General features: G+C 37.4%; 3 protein-coding genes across 3 annotated transcripts in view; 2 read left to right on the top strand and 1 right to left on the bottom strand.

The window, feature by feature from the left end:
- Nucleotides 1-5584, top strand: part of LOC130069588 (protein unc-80 homolog) — a 58500-nt gene extending 52916 nt beyond the window's left edge. Inside the window, exons 59-64 of the mRNA XM_056233532.1 lie at nt 986-1133; nt 1319-1375; nt 2102-2183; nt 2260-2377; nt 3917-4122; nt 5145-5584. Of these exons, the coding sequence (XP_056089507.1) occupies nt 986-1133; nt 1319-1375; nt 2102-2183; nt 2260-2377; nt 3917-4122; nt 5145-5489 (956 nt within the window). The 3' untranslated portion in view covers nt 5490-5584. The remainder of the gene's footprint in view (nt 1-985; nt 1134-1318; nt 1376-2101; nt 2184-2259; nt 2378-3916; nt 4123-5144) is intronic.
- Nucleotides 5585-7658: 2074 nt separating this feature from the next.
- si:ch73-193c12.2 (uncharacterized) lies at nt 7659-9526 on the bottom strand. The gene is made up of 4 exons (XM_056233598.1): nt 9443-9526; nt 9158-9251; nt 8986-9073; nt 7659-8277 (listed from the first exon to the last, which is right to left on the bottom strand). The coding sequence occupies exons 1-4, from the start codon at nt 9468-9470 to the stop codon at nt 7723-7725; spliced, it is 765 nt and encodes a 254-aa protein (XP_056089573.1). The 5' UTR covers nt 9471-9526; the 3' UTR covers nt 7659-7722.
- Nucleotides 9527-9784: 258 nt separating this feature from the next.
- Nucleotides 9785-13669, top strand: psmb3 (proteasome 20S subunit beta 3). The gene is made up of 6 exons (XM_056233615.1): nt 9785-9943; nt 10535-10719; nt 10823-10930; nt 12022-12199; nt 12305-12399; nt 13496-13669. Exons 1-6 carry the CDS (start codon nt 9941-9943, stop codon nt 13542-13544), a joined length of 618 nt encoding a protein of 205 aa, XP_056089590.1. The 5' UTR covers nt 9785-9940; the 3' UTR covers nt 13545-13669.
- Nucleotides 13670-24799: the final 11130 nt, after the last annotated feature.

Here is a 24799-nt window from a genome sequence, read left to right as displayed (position 1 = left end):
TTGTGGCTTCACAAATGGTTTGCTGCATACCTCGGTTGTAACGAGTGGTTATTTCAGTCAAAGTTGCTCTTCTATCAGCTTGAATAAGTCGGCCCATTCTCCTCTGACCTCTAGCATCAACAAGGCATTTTCGCCCACAGGACTGCCGCATACTGGATGTTTTTCCCTTTTCACACCATTCTTTGTAAACCCTAGAAATGGTTGTGCGTGAAAATCCCAGTCACTGAGCAGATTGTGAAATACTCAGACCGGCCCGTCTGGCACCAACAACCATGCCACGCTCAAAATTGCTTAAATCACCTTTCTTTCCCATTCTGACATACAGTTTGGAGTTCAGGAGATTGTCTTGACCAGGACCACACCCCTAAATGCATTGAAGCAACTGCCATGTGATTGGTTGATTAGATAATTGCATTGAGAAATTGAACAGGTGTTCCTAATAATCCTTTAGGTGAGTGTATATTACTCATACTGTAATGCAAAAGCCAAATTCACTACTTGTATGGTGCTTTTATGTACCATCCAAATTGTTTGTAGGCTAATTGCATGGAGAGAAAAAAACTTTTTTTCAAAAGAAAGAAAGTCGTGTAGGTTTAGAGCAACACAACCATGGGCGTAGCTTGCAGGGAGGTGACTGAAAGATGCTACTATATAGTTTTACAAATAAATTATATGTTCAACTCGAAAGTAAATATGCATATAATGTAGGTAATTATATACTAATTCGGTTGTGTTATTGTAAGTAGTGTTACTGGTTACCTTTTTAATGTAGATTATTTTAATCAAAGATGTACATTTAAAACAGTCATAAATGCTAAATTATTCAACGTGACCTTGCATAAAATAATTATTAGAAATGATCTAATGCAGCATGCTAAGTTTAATGTAAAATTGATGGGTTTCACTGCTGAGGAAGTTTTAGAAGGACTTGCCGATGTTATTATTACTGAATGATCCATATTAACTCTTACTCTGTCATTTCCAGATGACTCCATTAGCATCCCCAGCGTGGTAAGTGAGCACGAAGCTTTCCTCCCCAGGCTCATTTCCCAGCGGCGTTTCTCCAGTCACGCCACAGGCTCAGCCGCCACTCAGCCTGAACCAGGCATAAGCACCATGCTGCCCAGTCACAGGTAAACAACCACCCCACTTCAAAACTAAAGCTCATGTAGACTGAAAGCAACAGAAACTGTCTATAACAACCTTATTTATTCAATCTTACCGTATCTTTCCCTTTAAGAGGGGGCTGATCTACAGCTGGGGGGTTGCATGTCTCTCTTATTATTCCCCTAATCTTGTTCCCTGCCCAACTCTACAGTGAACCCAATGTGCTAGATGAATCCCAGGGGCTTCTGGAGGAGGGTAACCTGTCTAGGTACAGTGTCACGGCCCTGTGTGTGCAGTGTCTCACCGTCTGTGTGCCGGGGCTGGGCCTGCCTTCCCTGTTCATCACATCCAACTTGAATTCTCACTAGGATCTTTCTCTCTTTTTCTTCTCATCCTCTTCAAATCACTGTTTCTTTCTGTCTCTCTCTCTCTTGGCGAGGGACAATGATGCCCGTCTACGTATTATCACTCTGTGGTACTCATGTCATCTCCAGTGAGCCTCATGGTGTCATGGTGTCCACTCATGTTTCAGGCTTTTTGCTGCTCAAATTGGAGTTCCTCTTTGGGGGGCCAATCTGTGGGGCTGGGGGGGTTTGGTCTAGCAGGTTTAAAGTGGACAATTAGACATTTAAAAATGTGTTTTCTGATCTGCCATCTTATGAAACTCACAAATTCACTTATTGTCAGAAATGGCTTAGTTCAAATGGGGGGTTACGTCCTGCTCACACTGCTATACCAGCTTCTCTATTCCCCTTTGTTTTTTTGTTGATGACATTGCAGGTTCTGACCTGTGATTCATGCTTTACTGATTCGTCCCTGTCCTTGTGTTTGATTGGTGGAGGGCTATGGACTGAGGGGGATTTGTGGAAGGGACACATTTTCTCTTAACTCTCCCATTTATTAGGAGGATTTAACAGGGATTGTGTTCAGCTCTCCAAGGAGTTCAAGCTCATCGGCTCTGTTTGTGTGTCTTTCCCTCGGCTTTATTCTGCAGGGTTGCCAGTGTGCAGAGTGAACCAGGACAGCAGAATCTGCTCATTCAGCCGCCTCTCGGTCGGAAGAGAGGACTTAGGCAGGTGAGCTTTCAGTCTTATTTATAACGCATTCGGTGTATTATGTTAAGGCATGAAATTAAGGCGCTGTGTCTTGTAGCTACGGCGACCCCTGCTTTCTATCCCGAGGGTGCAGGACGAGTCTCGTGGGCGTCAGGGAGCCAGACTCTCAACAACCCGCAGGAGCGTTCAGCCTAAGAATAAACCAATCGACAGAGGTACGTGTTGTTTGTATGACGACATGAAAAATGAAATGAACGCCTATGATGCTAATGTGCACAACATTTGGCATATTTAACCCTGTAACGCCGGGTTCACACCTGACGCTGAAGCGACGCGGAGGGAGGCCGCTTCCTTTCGGCGCCCATGTTAACCTATGGTGTCGTTCACAGCCGTGAAGCGCCAGTTTCGGCGTCTGGTCTATTTTTTTCGCAACCCGCGAGTGATCCACGTCAATTCCGGCAGGAAGTTACACCAAGAAACACTCGACCATCCGGTCAATTGTCAAAATATAAGCAATTTTCCAATTAAAATACATACCCTATAATCAAAAGATATAGGGCAAGGGCTCTCCTCCTGTCTACTCGCACTGAGAAACAGGAAGAGGAAAATAGATTTAATACATTTGAAGAGAGGATGTATATTTCAACGGTGTATATATACACTACTATAACTGTCTACCATATTCTCTCTCTGGCTGCGTGTGTGTCTCGACAACGGATTAATAAAAGAAGTGTACAAACTTCTTGGTTACAGAAACATGGTGTATTTATATTATGAGGTTATTTACTTACCCATGATGTAAAAAAAAATAGCTCTGAATAAACAACAACTGAGCAGAAGCGACCTCCGCGAAGAATACGCGTCTGGTGTGAACAGGCAGGCGCCGGACCGCGCGTGATTTTCCGTTCCGCGTCGCTTCAGCGTCCGGTGTGAACCCGGCGTAAGGCCTGATGTATAAAATAATAATCCAGAAAATAGATGTAATCATCTAGTCTATTGAGTCTTTTGACGATATATATAGCATGTATAATAATGTAAAAACATTATAATGAACAATAATTTAAATTAAAAAACATATATGATAGCAAAAACATTGTTGTAGTGAAGATTTTAATAATGATAGAGCAAGCTGCATGTATTAAAAAATACATATCAGTTCCCAATCTAAATACAAAATAATACTTTTTTGATATTGTGATGGGCATAGTATATTTAAAAATACCTACTGTGTAATTTAGTACATTTTCAATGTGATTTTTCTATAAGCAATGAAATATACCTAATGTCTATAAGTTGCTTAAATACACTTAATATTCATTTTGAGATATCAATATATTGCAATACTTTGTCTGGGTTTCATTGCCAGCAAAAAGTGAAATAATAAATATGCCAGTATACATATTCCAATAAATATGGAAATAATATTAAAAGTTCTTCTACTTTCTGAAGAGCATGCATAATCCACCAGGGGGCAGAAGATATGTAGTAGGTCATATAAAAAGGTTATTTTGGAAAAGCATTGGTCAAATGTATGATGTAGAGGTCTTAGAAAGCCATGTATCAAATTTAATTAATATGGGTTAATTTATAGGGTTAATGACATCAGCTCAAATGGCTCGATTCCCAGGAAATTGCATCAACTAATAATGTACACCTTGAATACAATGTACGTCACTTTGGATAAAGGTGTCTGCCACATGCGTAAATGCAAACGGGGCTCAGAGTGTCTAATGAATCTCTTATTTGTTCCTAAGTACTTGGTGACCAAAAGAGGTCTGTGACTTTCACTGAGAGCCAGCAGGAAGCAGCTGTCAGATCTCCCACTGCCACTGTCAGCCCCAGCAGTGGCCTAGCAGGGGTCACAGAGGTCGGGAAGCTGAGCCATGACTCTCCCTCCACCGCATCTGAGTCCTCATCACCTAGAATCAAACCTGCCCAGCACAAACCAGCATTGCCACAGGTCTGATTAAGAACAGTGTTCAAATGAAAGCTTGCAGAGTTGTTGGGTTACACACATTCTTAGTTTAAAATGACACGTTCAAAAGCTCTAGTTTGAAATATAAATGAAAAGTTTGGGTGCATTAAGTGAACTTGACCAGGGTTGGAAATTAACAGTAGCTTGGAGTAAAAGTGGCATAAAATGTCCCCCAAATTCAAGAAAAACTGCATCTGCTCAATTATGGGCCCTACTAAATCTATTGAGTGTTGCAATAAAGCGAAATGTGAAAATGAATTAAATGAAATCATAAACGACAGAGTGCCGATTACAATGCAAGTAAGTGATTCATTTTGCAGTGTAGGCAGCTTTAGTGATGTAATGGGAGTTTTCGCAGAGCATGCATAACTGAAATCATGCTTTCTATACAATAATTTATTCCCAGTTATGTAATGACCGTTATGTTTTTTCATGCTACTGAAATAACCAATGTGAAGTCTTGATTTTCTAAAAATGGTTCTTTAACTTGTTTTGTCAATGTAGCCAGAATATGTTCCCACACACTAAAAGATTCTTAATGTATTCTATTAATCAACATTATTACAATATATCAAGAGCAATAATCGACAATAATGTTTTTGACATCATATTCACCAGAGGCCCCATGATACGATATTATCACTATACTTAAGCCACGATACGACATTATTGTGATTTTAAACATTTTGTGCTATGCTGATAACATATTGCAATATATTACTCTTTTTTTTTTTGACTGTAGAGTGTCCTCAAAAAATCCCTTCGGAAAATAAGTTTTGGAAAATGTGGGGAGAATTCCCTTTTTAATTTCAGGGGGAGGTGAGGGGGACATGTTTCAGACATAATAATTATTATTATTATTATTTATTTATTTTTAATTACAGTTATCTCACCTAAATGTTTAATCATCATGTTTCTGACTCTTGTGGAATTATTCTGATTTTAAAATGGAATGTATACCTCTAAATTAAACGGCTTACAAACCACTTGCTCTATTTTGACTGTAGGTCTTTCACTATGAGAATAAAGAAAGGAAAGATCAGGAGAGTGTAAGAAGCAGTCTGTCTCCCACCCCCTCTGCCGCCTCCAGCTCCGCTTCTAGAGCCTGCTCCCCTCTTCCTCCCCCCCTCCCTGTCCTGAGTACACCGTCCCGGCTGGTCCCAACACAGATCAGAGAAAGTCCGGAGGATGAGGAGACCTCTCGGCTTCTGCAAAACACTGACGCCTCCAATAGTAGGGAAGAGGACCGTGGCACGGAGAACCCACTCCTGACCTCGCTGCTCACACCCCATGCCCTCTCTCCGCTCCTCCTGTCCCCTGTTGACCTGGATCTGGACGAGTCTCACGTCTGAGAATGTCCAGCTTCGGGATGCAACAGTGCAATACTGTGCTCGTGTAACAGGAAGTGGCAGGGCTCTCCTGTGTTCAGATTTCTTGAATAACTTGAATTTTTCATAATAACATAATAAGCTGATGTGCCATGCTTTGCAATCAATAGAAGTATTTATGAAGCACTGTGCTTAAAGGGATAGTTAACCCAAAAATTATTTATGGGATTTACCCATACTATGGATGTCAGTGGGATCCATCAACTGTTTGGTTACCCATATTCTTCAAAATATCATCTTTTGTGTTCAGCAGAAGAGAGAATTTTATACAGGTTTGTTACAACTTGAGGGTGAATAAATGATGACAGAATCTTTAGTTTTGGGTGAACTATCCCTTTAATTCCACCCATCAATGAAAGCTGATTAACCTGTGTTGTACCATTTAGTCTTTAGTGAGATAAATTACATTTTAAATGAAATAAGATGAAGTATTCTTTGAAAATCATATATTAATAATCATATATTAACAACAGAAACTCATTGTGTAATTATATAGATGTATTCTAAATATGTGTCATCTCTTTAAATATTTATTTAGAGGATTATATGAAAATTAGATATTTAGAATAAATATTATAAATGCTTTATTTTCAGAAAAAGAAGATGCTTGTATAATATTGATACCAAGTTTGTTGCCAAATATTTGTTTGCAAAGACACATTTTCAAAGAGACATAAGGAAAAAAGCAATTCAATATAAAGTATTTCAATAAAATAAAATAAATATATTTAAATAGAACAATTCTAAGCATCTTCCCAGCCGTTGTCCTGATTATGTTAGTGTCGATTCCGTTGTTCTTTGAAGCCCAATTCAACTTTGGTTACACTTTATTTTAAGTTGATGTTGTTATATTGTAATTACTCACTCAAATAAGTACTGAGTGATATTAATTAACTACATGTACTTACTATAGTGTTATGGTTTGGTTTAGAGGTAGTTACTTGTAATTATGCATAATTTACTGTTATTACTATACTAAGTACCTTAAAATAAAGTGTTACCTCAACTTTTGCATAATCTGACAATAAAATACAGTGTAACCTTTTTTTCAGATACCTTACAAATTCTTCTACATAACGTTCAATGTTAAAATAGTAACTTAATTCACTGAATGTCTCACACTGTGTTTCTGTGTGTGCTGCTTTGTGGGTATATTGTTTTTCGTCTAATGTGTTGCTGCTATCTGTTGGATTTGTTCAATAATAAAAAAAAAAATCATGACATGTTGGTGTTGTCTTGTTGGTAATTAGTAGAATTACTAAATTAATTGTATTTGTTGGATTTGGGAAAGAGTAATACTGACTTGTGATTCTTTTTTGGTAACACTACAATAAGGTTTCATTTGTTAATGTATTTACTAACGTGAACCATACATTTGTTACTGTATATGTTCATCTTTGTTAATTTTATAGTTGTTAATTATTTGTTTGTTACTTCACAGTGCATTAATGTACATACAAATTTTGATTTTTATAATGTATTAGTTAATGTGAAATTAACATTAACAACGAATAATAAATGCTGTAGAAGTGCAGTTCATTATTAGGTCATGTTAACTAATGTAGTTAACATTGTTAAAGGGGTGATGAACTGAGAAATCAAATTTTCCTTGAGCTTTTGACATCTAAGAGGTCATCAAATTATAAGAATATCCTGTAAGTTTCAGAACTGAAAACGTCCTTGTTAGTCCAATAAAAGCTTTTATTGACACCAGGCTCAGCAAACGACTAGTTTTTCAAAGTGGGGAACTATGACGACAGAGGATCAAACACCACCCCCGCAGAAGATCAACGCCTACTTCAACACGGCCGGTTTAGCCCCGCCCACCGATTCGCGTAATATGCAAAACTGTAATCCACTCACAGCAATGGGCGTTTACTTCCAAGTCTTCAATGCGAGACGCCCATAAAAACCGAGCGTTTTTGAGCTAGGCTCAAAACTAGGGTAGAAAATAGCCTATTACTTATTCATTTTGATGTTTTTGAATGTAAAAAACCAAGCGAACGTCATAAGTTGACCTCAGACAACAATATAAAACAATTTAAAAAGCCAGTTCATGACCCCTTTAACTAATGAAACCTTATTGTAAAGTTTTCCCAATTTTTTTTTATTCAAAAGAACTAGACACATGAGGGCAATGCAAAACAATTTATTAGCAGAAAATAGGCAATTCTTGGAATGTAACTATCAGTAAGTTTTACTTGTTGGCCACAAATGTCTCGAGGACTTTAAAGAGCCTTTCATCTCTAGCATCAGCTTCTCTTTCTCTCCTCTCCTCTCTTTCTCTCCATTCCCTTTCCTGCCGTTCTTCTCTAGCCAGCATCTCTTTCTCCCACCGGTCCTCTCTGGCAAACATTTCCCGTTCCCTCCTCTCCTCCCTCTCCAGCGCCTGTCCCTCTCTCATTTCTTCTCTCTCTACAGCCCTTCGATCTCTTTCCACCTCTCTCTCTGCAGCCCGTCGGTCTCGCTCTTCTTCTCTCGCTGCAGCCCGTCTGTCTCGCTCATCCTCCCACTCCACCGCTTGCCTCTCTCGTTCCTCCTGTCTCCTTTCCATCTCCCGCAGGATTATCAACCAATCCTCTTCCTTTCTCTGCTTGATGGGAGGAGCGTCCTGAGCAAACGAGGACACTTGGTCCGGCTTGATGAAATGGTTGAGGGGGATCTCGCCACTCAGTGCACCATCCATGATTGCATACCACTTCCAGGTTGCAATTGCTGTGTCTCCTCCCACCATACTGAGGCTTTTGAGGTCCTGCAAGAAATAATCAAAGACAAATGAATTGCAGGTACATGTACCATGTTATTAGAAATGTACTCTTTGTATTCAGGTTTTATATGGTTTTGAAAAACTTACTTAAATTATTTTTAAGATGATATTGATGCAAAGTTTGTTGTCAAATATTTGTTTGACACTAAAACTCTGAAAACTTCAATTTTTTCCTCACACAGAAATTATATCTATCCACGATACATATTGTTGCAGTTTTGTATTGCGAGCGATACAATATATTGTTACACCCCTATGTTTAAATACGTTTTTTTTAATAGTTTACATATTTTATAATTTTTGCAATTATCATGGATTATTTTTTATAAATAAATTAATAAATAGAGGGACTTGCAGCACATGACATTTTACAACCAAAACTACCAACCTTACCTTCTCTATTAAGAGAATTACTGACCTTGGCACTGACACTCTACTACATAATTTAATGTGTATTTATTTATTTATATTTGCATGTTTGGTTGTGGTTGTACCTTATGATTTTGATTTAGCAAACTTTTTAAAATAATAATAACTTCGTTTGAAAAAAAATTATAAGATTTTCTTATCAATCATTTTTTCATTTCAATAAAGTTTTTTAAAGACTTCACACACCCATAGATCCAGACAAAAATGTCATGTCATTTAACAGTTACCTTCCAAACAAGCTAAAAAATTAAAGCATGTCATCACCTTATACTTTTGTTTTAGATTCTCCCACTTCTTTCGAACCCATGCAGGGGTCACTTTTCCTTCCAGCTGTTTCTCTTTCACATACAGCCTGTAGATTGACAGATTAACCGCATCAAATAAGTAAGAAGAAGGCATAACAGCACTCAGTAAAGTCAGGACTGGTTTTACTCACTCAAAGGCTTTAATGGCTGCATTTCTTCTGCCTGTAAACAGACCGTTGTTTCTGACTCTCCACACAATCAGATCTGCCGTGTTGGCATCAGTCCCTAAATGCATAGAGACGACTGGTAACGATATTTTGCCTTTTACCACTACTTGAAAGGGGAATTAATCACATGCATTGACAATTTCATGATATCAGCATGTTGTTATTGTTGAAGCATTACGTTTTTTGGAAGTAAAGAAATCAGGCTAATCATAAACCGATACATTTTGACATAAAAAACGTGCTACTTGCATTTAAAGACTCCTTCTTCCGAACCCATTTTATTTGTTTGTTTTGTTTAGCATTGTTTTCTTCTGCTGTTCTTTCTCTCTTGTGGGTGAGAATGAATTACACCGCATTAGCGCCCCCTGTCTTCAATTGCAACAGGCTTGTTTTAGTTGGTTGTTTTTTTCCGTGACTGATTTCAAATAAATCACAATTAAAAAAAAAACTATATAATATGTTACTTGGGCACGATTCGAAAACGATTTTAATTATTTATGCGTTTAATGTCAAAGTAAGGAGAAAAGTGGTTTAATGAGACATCAGCTGAGGATTTTCTCCAGCAGGGGCGCTGTAGTGGTTACGACTGTAGGAAGTGACGCGAGTAGGAACAACTAACGTTAGCAGCGCTTGAAAGAAAGTGTGTAGTCACCGTGTGTTACCCGTTCTGCAACTATATTTTCAGCATAACAAAATCAAATATTTCAAATAGTTCTTCGTATTAGTGCTTCCTTTACATTTGTCATCATGGTAAGTGAACACGTTTGAAGAAATAATTGCGTTTGCTGAATGCGATCGGATTTATTAGCACTGTAGCTCATTTGCCTTCTCATCTTTACTGGAAGTTGTTATAAAATAATGTATCCTAACCTGCAAACTATATAGTATTTTTGTATATATATATATGAGCATTCCACACGCACAATAAGCTTTAGTTATATCGAGTGAGTGCTATTATGCTGAATTATTATTATTATTCCCTAGTCATGTTTAAAACGAAACTAACTTAACAGTTGCACTTTGCTGCCTGTGCCAAATATGGATGGTGGATTAATCATGCATAGACGTGCTATATATCATAACTTTTATATTTGTGGGGAAGGGGAAGGGGAAATTCAGTATTTGAACTTTTTTTTTTTTCAAATATGATCATTTATAAACATTTCAGATGTGCAGTTGGATAACAATTGCTGTGTTCCTAGTGGTACAATATTATTTGATCAGAACTACGTTTTAGTATTTAATTCTATATAATAACTGTTTGAAAAAAGTATATGAGTGTATATAAATTGCAGTTTTTAATAATCTTACCATAGTAGTCTTACTGTCTTCTGCCTATAGTCTATTATGTCATATAATGGAGGTGCTGTCATGGCGATGCGGGGAAAGGAATGTGTGGCAATAGCATCAGACCGGAGGTTTGGCATCCAGGCACAGCTGGTTACCACCGACTTCCAGAAGTTATTCCCCATGGGAGATCGACTCTACATCGGACTGGCAGGTCTTGCCACAGATGTACAGACAGTGTAAGAATACAATTTTAGATGCATTATAATCTTATGATTTTAAACAACACTTGTCATTTGACCTTTAATACTTTTTGGCTTTTACCTTTCCCTTTTATTTTAGATCTCAAAGGCTGAAGTTCCGCTTGAACTTGTATGAGCTGAAGGAAGGTCGTCAGATCAAGCCAAAGACCTTCATGAGCATGGTGTCCAATCTTCTGTATGAGAGGAGGTAAATAACACACTTATTTTCTTGCTAGCAACTGTTAAATGTTAAAGTAAAAAGATGACTGTGAAAAAATAGTAGTATTTAATTAAATGCATTTATGGTGAGATTACTACATTTAATTTAATTAAATGCATTTATGATGAAATTCATTGTCATGTCAATCTGTGTTCATTTTGACCACGAACTATGTACTGTCACTTTAATTGAGTGCGTGCAGCACAGCAAAAATAGACTCGGAGCGTAAGCGATCTCTGCACTGCTGTATACGTACCGCTCCTGGAACGGATCGCCGGACAGGCTACACAAATATTGATCTTGACATTGTTAGCCTCTTGTCTTTTTTTTACATGTCTTACACTGTACATTTAACTTAAAATATATAATTTTGTACAAGAAAACTGGCCGTATTAATGAATTATTAGTGTCTCAGGAAATCTTGCTCATTGTCCTCAAAAATCCCTTTATTAGGATACTGATAAAGATAAAGATAATTTTGTGAAATCCAAATAAGCTTTTCAGATCTTTAATAATGGAAAGGGTTTAAACTGTATTTTTCGGACTTGTTCAGTGAGCCATAAACAATTATTGCACATGCACCTGTGGAACGGTCCATAAGACACTAACAGTTTACAGGTGATAATAGACAATTAAAGATCACAATTACAAAAGCTTAAGACACTAAAGAGTCCTTTCTACTGACTCTGAAAAACACCAGAAGAAATGTGTCCACCTGTGTGAACATGCTGCAGATGTGGTCAGAGCAATAAACTGCAACGTCCGTAATCTAAGACGCTAAGACAGTGTTACAGGGAGACAGGAAAGACAGCTGTGTCCTTCCAGTGTTTCCGGATGCACACCAACAGTACACATTTTGTCTGATCTATCCATTTCATTTCTACTAAGGAGCTGATGGGTTGAATCAGGTGTGTTTTGATTAGGAAGAGTTGGAAAATGTGTGCTGTTGGTGTGCTCCAGGCACAGGGAACAGGACACACTTCCCTGATATGTAATGTTTAACACCTTTGTCTTTCTCTGAAATAACATTCCCATGCACACTGTGTACATAATCCCATCCTTTCATGTCCCTTTCTCAGGTTTGGGCCGTACTATATTGAGCCTGTGATTGCTGGTCTAGACCCAAAGACCTTCGAACCCTTCATCTGCTCCCTTGATCTTATTGGATGCCCAATGGTAACAGAAGACTTTGTTGTGAGCGGTACTTGCTCAGAGCAGATGTACGGCATGTGCGAGTCGCTATGGGAACCTGACATGGTAGGTGGAATAGAACCTGTGTGCATCACTGTATTGGACATGAAGGCTGGTTTATGATCTAGACCTGGTAGTCTCATGGACGATGCTGTTGATTGTGTTCTCTAGAAACCAGACGATTTGTTTGAGACCATCTCACAGGCCATGCTGAACGCTGTTGACAGAGACGCAGTGTCTGGAATGGGAGTCGTTGTTCATGTCATGTAAGTGTATCTTTTAATCAACTGACTTTAAACTGCACAAAACGCATTGTGTGTAAAGAAGATTGTCATATTTTTACTGAACTTAAAACAATAAGACTAAATTATTAAATTATTTTATTCACTGTATACACTGGGGGTCAAAAGTTTGGAATATTTAAGATTTGTTATGTTTTTGAAAGAAGTCTCTTCTGCTCACCAAGGCTGCATTTATTTGATAAAAAATAGTAATATTGTAAAATATTATTACAGTTTAAAACAACTGTTTTCTACTTTAATATATTTAAAACATTTATTTATTACTGTGATGGCAAAGCTGAATTTTCAGGATCATTACTCCAGTCTTCAGTGTCACATGATCCTTCAGATATCATTCTAATATTCTGATTTGCTGCTCAAGTAACATTTCTTATTATTGACCATGTTAAAAACAGTTTGTTGCTTTATATTTTGATGGAAACCATGATGCTACCATTTAAAAGTTTAGGGAAAGTAATCTTTTTTCTTCCTTTTTTTGTTGTTGTTAAAAATGGATTTAAAATAAAAATGTATATTTTTATTCAACCAGGACAATTAAATTGATTCAAGTGACAGTAAATACATTTATAATGTTATGAAAGATATGTATTTCAAATAAATGCTGTTCTTTTTAACTTTCTATTCATCAAAGAATTCTGAAAAAAATGATCAGTTTTCACAAAAGATATTAAGGAGCAAATCAATGTTTTCAACATTGATAATAATAACAAGAAACATTATTAATAATTGAGCTCTAAATCAGCATATTAGAATGATTTCTGAAGGATCATGTGACTGAAGACTGGAGTAATGCTTGCTGAAAATTCAGCTTTGCCATCACAATAAATTACTTTAAAAAAAATATTCAAATAGAAAATCTTTTTTAATAAGTATAAGAGACTTATTTATTAACATTAAAAATCTTAGTTATGCCAAAGGTTTGACCCCTGGTGTAAGTAATTTAGTTTGATTTCTTGAAGTGTAGTAATGCATGGGTACAGATTCAGACTATTAAGTGTTTTTGTTTTTACACTTCTAGTTGAGTTCAGTGAGTTAATTGGTGTTTGTGGTTATTTCACAGCGAGAAGGATAAGATAACCACACGCACCCTGAAGGCCAGAATGGACTAGAGAAAACGACTACTGCTGTGTTTCCTGTCCTGCAACCCCTTCTTTGTTTGTACTGAAATAGAATTTGCCCCTTTCCATTTGTCATCATTAAGATTGAATTGTTCAATAAAAAATTCTGATATTTACTCATTTGCTTGTTATGTGGTCAGAGAGACAAAAAGTGGTCTAATTCTATGACGTTTTAAAGTATTGGGACAGATGAGGTAATTCCTGCCAAACTACCAGAAAGGATTTACCAAATAAACAGGGATTGGATTTTTCCCAGAACAATAGTGTCATGAATAATGGAGTTTTATCCTCCTGAGATTGAAAACCAAATTTAGCTGCAGTGTGTACGTGGCCATGGATTTGCAGCGGTCGCTTGGAGACATCCAGTGTAGTCTCAAGATGTTGTTCATCTCAAAAGTCGGGATCACAGTCATTTGACCACTTTATTTGAGATAAAACTTAATAAAACACAGATCATGTAAAAGAATGGAGTCATATAAAAAGATGCACAACAATAAATGAATGCAAATCCTTGTAGTGTGAGTGATAGGGGATGTGAGCTCAATATCGGCTGGCTGGACTGAGTGGCCAATGCAAGCGGCAGTGACACCAGCTGGTCATTTGACTACTTAATCAGGAGAAAAGTTTAAGAACATTTTCAGTTTATAAAATATGCATTATATTTCCAGGCTGTTTTAATTTTGTTGCTGAGGCTTAGTTTATTTTTTTTGCCACAATCAGGAGAAAAACCCAGAGTCTGAGCTTATTTTAAAAAGCTACAAGTAATTGACTCGGTTGTCAGTTCACGTAAAAAAGAAACAGTTTTGTTCTGTTTTCTATAAAGTTTGAAAGTAAAGAACTTACATAAATATTAGAATTGTAACTTGCAGCGTAAAATCAAATAATTATTAGCCCGATAATTGGATCTATCATTATATTCTTTTTTTTTACGGGACAGTTGTAATTTACAACAATTATATATTTATATCTTCATTTTTATAATTAGACTTAAAACAATAATATATTAATAGGCCCTATACTCCCAGTCCTATATATAAATATTAAAATAAAACCAATAAAAAAAATTCAATATTGTGTCATCTGTTAACTTGCATGTCCTCATGTGACCGTTACCAACATCAGAAAACCATGAACATGCGAATGTGTGTTGAATTATTTAAATATTAGGGTTTAGCTGACAAAAAAAGTTTGGGAACCTCTGTTTTAATTCAAGCTGACGAGGAGTGGTTATAAAAGAACAAGCGCAGAGGTGTAGACTGAGAGAGAAAAAAGCTTGTCGATCGCCCTCTGGAGGGGAAATGAAGAAGACGAGACTGAGCTGTCCTTTGCCACACCAAAAGAATTGAATTTGAAAGGATAAAGGAGAAACTGTCAGAGCCGTGCAATGAAGTGTATTAGCTGAGTAGTGAAGATTAAGCAAAAGCTTATATCACCTGGTATTCCCAGGCGCTCTCACGTCCGAGTACAAAGTGTCGTGATACTCACTGCAGAGTCAAAAGACATCCAGCTCCTCCTCTCTGGACGTCTAATGGGGTGGAGGGATAGAGTTGTGTGGTTAGGGCAGTGTTTCCCAACCCTGTTCCTGGCGGCACACCAACACTGCACGTCTTCTTTGTCTCCCTAATCAAACACACCTGATTCAACTCATCAGCTCATAATCACATGGGTTAATGAGCTGACGAGTTGAATCAGGTGTGTTTGATTAGGGAGACAAAGAAGACGTGCAGTGTTGGTGTGCCGCCAGGAACAGGGTTGGGAAACACTGGGTTAGGGTGTGGTTGGATATTCTAACTCCATCCATTAGGCCCAAATTGCATTCGCTCCTCCTCACTGGACGTCTAGTGGGGATGAGCTAGACTAGAGGATTATGTGGATTGATTCATTCCATTTATTTAGCTTTTCATCAAATCCACATGCAGTTCCCTCATGAACCCCGATTTGGGAAACCCTGAACTAGAACAATCAAACAAACGGATCAATTATAATACTATTAACAGCCTGTCAATGAATTCACAATATTTCTACAGATTAAACAGTAGCAAAGAGTTGTAAAATTGGATAACTTTACACAGAAAAGCCTAGTGAGTCATTTTTTAACACTAAAATCATAACAAGCACATTATGTCATGTGGCTATACTTTTGAAACTGATTAGGCCTAGTATAAGGCTTACGGATTGGCCCCATTTACTTCCATCTACTCACTGTCACGCAGCAAATGCTCGTTCACGAGCAAGGACCACGCCACCATGAATGTTAGAGAATTATTTATTAACCCTTTGATGCACAACATGGGTCTAAATAGACCCGACTGAGTTTTCATTTTCTATATCTTTGCAAGAAATTAATTTCAACATTCAGTATTCCAGGTATTCCTCAATTAACTTGTTTTAGATCATTACAAATCCTTATTTAAATTTTTCCTTTCTTACTTTTGCAATAAAAATCGTTTTTGTGTCACTACCCTTCTAATGCGCAACATGGGTCTAAAAAGACCCGTATTCATGTTTCTTTGCTGAATATTTGAAAGAAATGTATTTTATCATTTATTAATCCAGGTATTCATTAAATATCTTGTTTTTGATTTCCACAAATCATTATTTTTATTTTTCCTTTCTTACTTTATAAACAAACACTGTTTTTGTATTTCTACATCAATTTCACACACATGGGTAAAAAAATGACCTATATAGGAACCTTTGATATTTATAAATAGTATAAATATATTTACTGCAGAAAACTATTCACCTGCCACACACACTGTAAGAAAAGATACACTATATCTACTCAATAAAAATGAGGCAACAGATTACAAGCAATATTATTAATTAATTTTCACAAGGTTTGGTATTGAGTAAATATTAATTAAACGAGACCCTTAATAGTTATCCATTTAATATGAGTAGATTCAAATAGAAAACGGTACAGAATTAATTATAACCTAAACACAAATATTGAGTTGATTTGAAAAAGATAAACTCCCTAATGTGTAAATAGTACTAATAAAAAATAATTTAATTTTACATATCAATGATACATAATTGAGTAATAATAATCTAGATTAATCTGCACATTGATTTGAATTTAATCAATGCAATTGATTAAATATAAATATTCCTTTCTTCGGAATAATATGGCCCAGAAAGTACAGAACTTAAATACTCAAATAAGAATTTTATTAACAATTCACTTTTGTGCTTTCAACACATTGTAGCACATCATTGTACACTGCAACCCACAGTCTCATTTCAAGCCAGAAGTTGAATCTTGCATTTCATACCAGACATTTGAAAAGGACAGAATGCTGACTTCAAACTATTTTGTAAAAACAAAAATAAATGCCATACATGTGTCCATAAACCTGTTTCCAAGCTTTTTCACCTCACTTAGCCACTAAATTGGGTCAATAAAGATCTTAAAGGATAATTCCAGTATTCAGCACTGAGTCTATTTTCTAGTGTGTTTTGGATGAACTAGAGTGGTGGACACAGGCATGTTGACGATGGGTCCTGTCTCGACTTTTTGACTCTTTTAGAATCGCCTCTGACCGCTTCAGAGTGGCTGTCTATGGGCATGTCCTTAAAACAACCCTTAACGTTCGTTTCCAAAACTGTGCAACTCACCTAGTGGTCAGTGGTGTTTGTTAATGATCCAAAACAAGTAGCGTAGCGAAATACAGTTTCTGTCGTGTTTTATTTGGCATTTTGTATCGAGCGGAAGTTTATACGCGGTTGTGAGGTATCTGAAAAAATAGTTCCACTATAGCAAATAACACGGATTGAAATCATACATTGCGCCGATATATTTGTTTTTAAATCATCAACGAACACCACTAACCACTCGGTGAGTGTCACAGTTTTGAAAACAAACGTTAAGGGTTGTTTTAAGGACATGTTTGAGCATGCCCGTAGACAGCCACTCTGAAGCGCTCAGAGGCGATTCTAAAAGAGTCAAAAAGTCGAGACAAGACCCATCGTCAAAATTTCTGTGTCCACCACTCTAGTTCATCCAAAACACACTAGAAAATAGACTCAAAGCTAAATACCGAAATTATCCTTTAAAGAAAAATACTTCATAACGGCATGTGCCAAAACATAAATCATAAAAGTGCAATTTGTACAGAGTAAAATACATTTGTACTTTGAAATTCCAACAATTGAAATGTCATGTCATTCATGGGAAATCAGTGCTAACTTACAAACATAGCACTTTCAAATGTGCAATTCTCAAGCTCTATAGAAGATGGACATTGTGTAGCACAAAAGTCTGCACTGCAAAACAGTCTCATTTCAAGCCTGAAGTTTGCTCTTGAGGCACTGGACTTTGACCGCTTTGAAGCATCCAGTTCCAAGAAGTTTTTGGAATACCTCAAAGGTGTACTTCAGCTGTCTGGGATAATCAAGATTCAGCGCGTAGGTCAAGCCAAGCTCTTGCAATATTTCCAAGTCCTGTGATGACTTCAACAGGACTATGACGATTCCAATGTTCTTTGGGTTGTTGCTTGAAGAAGCTCCAGGCTTTGGGGTCACAGTAATGGCCATTATGACCTGTTCAAGTTCCTCCAAGTTCTCAGTGTCCTGCAACATGAAATTGTTAGTGTCTTAGTATAAAACTGTAAGAAGTATATTGCAAGCATATCGCATTACTAGAAAATACATTCATTATCGTTTTTATAGCTTATAAATCTATTTTATTAGATTTTATTTTCTTGCAGGCCTTGGTCTCAAACTGTTTGTTGTGTTCTTCTCTATTTTGATGTTTTTGTAGTCTACAAATGTTCTTCCATTATAATAAGTGATTTATGCTGTTCTACTATTATATCCCTCTCTATGTACAGTATCTTCATCCCTCTAGTTGAGTTCAGAGATTTAGAGAATATATAACAAGGAGCACTGAAGCTTTTAAAAAAAGATACTACAAAAAACAAAGGTCACATATCTAAATCAAGCACCTACTTGAGGAATTAAGGAAATATGGTCCTTGAATTAAGGTAATGCAAATTAAGTTCACCTACGTTGAATTCTTTGATAAGATGTCCCCCTTGTTCTCCAAGGTATTCTATAAGACACAGAAGAACAACCTCTCTGGTCCTCTCAACCGAAGAGTGCACCGAGTCCTGGGGAGGAATGCAACAACTGATGTCAATCACACACACAAAAAAAGCTAATAATATAGGCTATATATTTTTTAAATCACTGAATGTTTCTGTAATTTAGAAATGAAAACACGACACCTATCAATTTTGATCGTACTTTACATGCCTGCTTTACTTAATGTATAAAGCTTCGTCAGACATCTCGTTTTATATTGTATTACATGGCTTGGTTGAATTCTAATGTAGAATGCGGTCTGTTATTTCTTGATAACAGACCGCTGCTAAGTATAACACACTGCCATGAAAAACAGAGCGTTGCCATGGATTCTAACCGTAGAGATCATGGAACGGACTATTTTTTTTAGCGGAAGCAATACAATCGTTTTTAAATCAATAAACTCATTTTTAAATCAATATTTTGTCAAATTATTGATTTGGTAGGTAGCCATGTAATAAGCGGGATAATATAGAGCGAGGCGGTTGCTATAGCGAATACAACCCCTTCAGGCTGATTCAAGACCCCTCAGCCTGTCGGGGTTGTAACGTTCGCTATAACAACCCCGGTGTTCACACACCAAACGCGAATTTAATTATTTGCGCGAGTAAATTACATACAAAGTCAATGCAAAGACGCGAATAGACGCATCATTCGCACCGGGCGTCGCGAATTGGGCGACGCGTTTGCCGCGAACGTCTTCCGCGCAAGTTAAAACATTTTAACTCGAGGGAATGTTCAAGCGTCTAACTAGACGCGATAGACGCGTATTTGGTGTGAACACACCACATATACCACCACATGCGTTCTTTTTACTAGCCCAGTGATAACAAAAGAAGTTTTCTTACCTTAGTAAACCAGTTGCAAGATGAACAATGTGGAAGAAGACGAACATTCACGGTCTGTAGGCAGCTTACTCTCTTCAAATGTCTAGCCTGCTGCATTTAAAAAAGGCGCACTGTGACAGGAAGTGCACTTTGACAGGAAGTGCTTTTCAATTAAAATTGGCCTGATTACATTAATTTGAATTCACTCAATATTCTCTCCATTTGGGATTAAATAAATAAAATGCTTAAGTTTTATTTAACTACAATGGGTGGTTTTTATTCCAAACATTTATATTTGAAATTTAATTAAATATTTGCCTCAAAATCAAAAACACAATTAAATTGAATATATTTTAACCAAAAACATTAATTCAAATCTACATGACCACAGAATCATTTCTTACAGTGCATTTCACAATTCAACACGGCTGTTTTTGTATATTTCATGCATGTAAGTTTTATTTAATACATTTTTTGTCACAGAAAATATTTGATATTTTGTGAAAGACATCTAGATATAGCCTAATATTTTAACATTTAGGCTAAGGTTACCTTGACCTTGAAATCCATTACTAGTGCAAAAGAGAAACATGTCCAATACTATTAGCTAGCTTGCGGTCAACATATTTTATTTTATCTAATGTTAGCTAGGTCAACAAAATAAAAGTTGCAATAGAAAGTTATATATACAAGTATATATTGGAGCTGTTGGGCAGAAACCTTACCTGGTCAGTACCTCCATATTAGTTTTTATTTATGGTCATAAATCAATGCTATCGGTCACATAAGCCGTTGTGTGGTGGCGTTCTGGTGCACTATGGCTGCTGTCGCATCATCCGGGTGGATGCTGCACATTGGTGGCGGGGAGATCCCCCTACAGTTGCACTACACTACAGTTCAATTTCAGTGTTATCGGTTATATTTGTGTGTTATGTGTGACAAAGTGGCCAATAAACATATTTCAAGTGCTACAGTAAATGTGTTGATCTAAACAACTGTGACAATGGTTATTTTAACAAAAAGTTTTCTTTATTCTTTTGTTTTATCACTCTTGCATAGATGGGTCATTTTAGACCCATGTGTGTAAACTTGATGTATTTACACAAAACCTAGGAAATATTCAAATATGAATTTGTGATAATTGAAAACAAGATATTTTGAATATTCATAAATCATGAAATTTATAGATCATGAAATATAAAATGCTCAAATAAAGTGATTTCAAAAGGTGAAACAAAAAAATGCAGAGCCATGCATGAAATAACATAGGAAATGAATACGGGTCTTTTTAGACCCATGTTGTGCATTAGAGGGGGTATCCATAGCTTGCGCATCAAAGGGTTAAAGAAAGAAAACTTCTCAGAAAACTTTTAATTTAGCTTAAAAACTTTATAGGAGTCATAGCTTAAGAGCGATTCGGGACCGATCTGAGAGCAACTCTGAGTAAGGAAAAGACAAAAACTTTCATCTTAGTGAGGAGGCGGGGCTGACCCCGTTGCTATGTATGACACAATCTTTTGAAGACTGTGATTGGTTGGTTGTCCAAGAAGGAAAAAAAGAGGGATTTTAAGTATAGGGTCTATTCTAAGCCTTCACTTTGAAATTACATGCGTAATTTTTCCTATTTGACCGTTCTCACACACACACACATTATATATGTGTATATAAATCCTTTTTTTATTTACCATGCTGTTAATTTCCTATAAGGTATTTGATCAATGATAAAAATTGTTCCACTCTTTCCAATTACACTGAGTGCTGGCATGTCTATTTAAGTCGTTTGAATGTTGGTTTTAATGTAACAAACATGGAATCAAAACCAAGAAGGACGAGAAAGCCCAACTGGACAGAGGAACAGTGTTTACTGTTAGCCCAGTTAGTGGACGAACACAAGGCCATCCTTAAAGGAACATTCGGGCCGGGTGTCAATCTATAGCGTCTCATTAACTCACTGTCATCCATTGTCTGCATCACATTTCGTCTTTCTGCCATTTTCTCCTCTGCTAAAGAAACTCTTAAGCCTCTTAAAAGTCCTCGTCCGTACTCCTAACAATTTGATCTTAAGACCTCTTTTAAAGGGGTCATATAATGGTACATGCACTTTCACAAGTTGATTGTACTGAAATGTGTGTTGGCAGTGCCTGTACACAACAATCATATAATGATCAAAATCCATCCAGTGTTTTTGTTTTAATCTCGTTATATGTTTTCCCCTGTCTCAAATCAAGCCGTTCGACCTTGTGACGTCACACGCTCGGAAGCCCCTCCCACGATTGTTAATTGACAGCAACCGACAGCAAAGTTTCAACACAGACCCGCCCTCGCTCGTGAGCGAGCTGTCAATCATAGCCCGCACGGACCGGCGCGCTCATTGTTGATATGCTGGAGCACTGTCTATGAGCAGAATGGCGTCTAAGCGATTGTGGTGTTCTGTTCTTGGGTGTAATAACGAACACAGCAGTCATTTTAATGTTCCTAAATCCGAACCGCTGAAGACGCAGTGGCTGAGTTTGTTTTCGAAGGGAATATTCCCCACGAGCAACGTCAATGCTCTCATGTTTGCGCGAATCATTTCTCACCAGACTGCTTTATAAAGGAGGGTATAAAGCTGGTTTTGCTAAGAAGCTGCTCATGAAAAAAGGATCAGTACCAGCTATTCGTGTTCCTGCTGAACCTCCAGAACAACTGAAGTGAGTGTAACGTTTTATTAAACTTTATATTAATATTTATATTAATCTTTGCAAATCGCTAGCTGCACGCTTCACAATGAATGCGTCTAAGGTTTACACTTAGGGCCCTTACATAGTCAACGCATCGGTACGCATACACGTGCGCAAGGCTACACATCGCTACGCTTCGGCCACCATTAGGGCCGTTACATAGTCAACGCGAGCAAGCAACGCGAGCGACGCGAGCTACACGCTCCTTTTCATAGTACACAAGCAGACGCAAGCGTCACCGGCGATGCGTGAAATGCAATACACCGATCGCGCAACAGGGGGTAGTAGAGTCTAGAGTCGGGTCACGTGATATTCAGATCAAAATGGCAACTGAAGAGGAGTGCATATTGCTGATTTTACATCGGCGGCAACAAAAAGGCAGCACAGAGATAGGCGGTGGTACTTTTCCTCTTCGCCCGCCATTGTATTCAAACCTTCTTCTTCTGTAAACATAATAATATACCTTTTTATGTACATTACTTGCAATGTCGCCCCCACTGACAACGCATAGTATTGCGTGCATCGGCGCGTCGCGTATCAAAAACTAGGATGACACATTTGGCTACGCATCGACGCATAATGGCGGCCGAAGCGTAGCGATGTGAAGCCTTGTGCACGCGTATGCGTACCGATGCGTTGACTATGTAACGGCCCTTATGCGTCGATGCGTTGCCAAATGTGTCATCCTAGTTTTTGATACGCGACGCACCGATGCACGCAATACTATGCGTTGTCGGTGGGGGCGACATTGCAAGTAATGTACATAAAAAGGTATATTATTATGTTTACAGAAGAAGAAGGTTTGAATACAATGGCGGGCGAAGAGGAAAAGTACCACCGCCTATCTCTGTGCTGCCTTTTTGTTGCCGCCGATGTAAAATCATCAATATACACTCCTCTTCAGTTGCCATTTTGATCTGAATATCACATGACCCGACTCTAGACTCTACTACCCCGTTGCGTGATCGGTGTATTGCATTTCACGCATCACCCGTGACGCTTGCGTACTATGAAAAGGAGCGTGTAGCTCGCGTCGCTCACGTTGCTTGCTCGCATTGACTATGTAATGGCCCTTAGGGTACATTACGGCATGTTTTCTATGTATGATGTTCTCAATATAATTCATAATCCCACGTTTATACTGAACAACGCGTTATGGTTATTGTGTTATTGTGTTACACACTGTGTACGCACAGAACAGAGGGGCGGGGTGAGCAAAGCTCATTATCATTAAAGTCATATGCACTGAAAAGGCGTGCTGAAAACAGAGCTGTTTTTGACCAAGTAAAATAAGTGTTTTCTTACAATACTAATGAGAATGTTTGATTAAAGTATATTACAAACTTTTAATTTAGACCCTAAAGAATCATACTAGCTTGTACAAAAATGGCATTATATGACCCCTTTAAAGGAACACTCCGACTAACCGTGCTGCGGTTATCACTCCGCCCAAGTAGCAGTGCTTCGCCTTCAGAGAATATAGTTCCCAGTATTTATACGGTTAAAATATGTCTGTGTCTCATGTGACTTTGTTTTTTGTACACTCTGTGACTATACAAATCACAACATGTAAATAGGAAAATGTTTGCGTTATTTTGTCACTTATTTGGATTGGTATGCTAGCTGCAACAATTTACATCCAGTCTTTGTGCTAAGCTAGGCTAGCGGTGGGTGCGTCAAACAGACTTATAGCACGCACGGAGATGAAAAAGGTATGTATGGACTTATCTAACTCTGGGGGATAAGGTGAATAGGCTAAAGTCCCAAAAAGTCGGAGTGTTCCTTTAAGGGTTAAGATACTTTCTGAATAACTTTGTTCTTTACTAGGATTTTTTCTTTAATTTTAAGAGTAAACGCCCACATTTCTAAGAATTTTCTTAGAATTTTGTCACTAGGAGCGACTCTTTGCATTAAGATTCTTATGAATACGGGCCCAGTTCTTTTTATTTCATTCTATTTTTCAATAAACATGAAAGCGTACAAGGATTAAAGCTTCATTTGTCATCAGAACTCTTACAGTTCCACCTGAGGCAGTTCATACCTTGCTGAATTGGCGGAGCCAATATCTGATTGGATGGAGGGGAGGTTCGATGAAAATTTACAGAACCCATTTTTCTCTTCATGCATTGATTTAAACATTTGCATTTCACACAATTTCCAACATTTCTGTGGATATAAGTTTGCAGCTTTCACCAGTATATGCCAAAAGATAATAGGTGGGTAAATATGTATCTGGAATTAGAGATACCAAATTGTGTGAATGACAGTGTGGATGTGTGTGTCTGTGGTGGACTGGCCATCCGTTTGTTTGTTTGTTTTTTATTAGGCTTTTAGGTTCTTCTCTAAAGAAATCACATGACATGATCAGAAAATCTACCATAAAATAGTTTGAGGTAACGCCCACAGATTTTGAAATGGATCAACCAGACTTGAATACACACACAAATACAGGCGGTCAAAAGAAAAACAAATCGAAGGTAGTCTCTTCTGCACAGCAAGGCTGAATTTATTGGATTAAAAATACAGTAAAACAGTAGTATTGTGAAATATTATTTTTTACATACCTTTTCTATTCTAATATATTTTAAAAGGTGATGTATTCCTGTGATGT

The sequence above is a fragment of the Rhinichthys klamathensis genome, unplaced genomic scaffold (genome assembly GCF_029890125.1).
Source record: "Rhinichthys klamathensis goyatoka isolate OS25496 unplaced genomic scaffold, OSU_Roscu_1.1 h1tg000372l_1, whole genome shotgun sequence".
Lineage (NCBI taxonomy): Eukaryota > Metazoa > Chordata > Actinopteri > Cypriniformes > Leuciscidae > Rhinichthys > Rhinichthys klamathensis.
The sequence above is the reverse complement of the archived record's forward strand: the minus strand, read 5'-3'. Positions and strand labels throughout refer to the sequence as shown.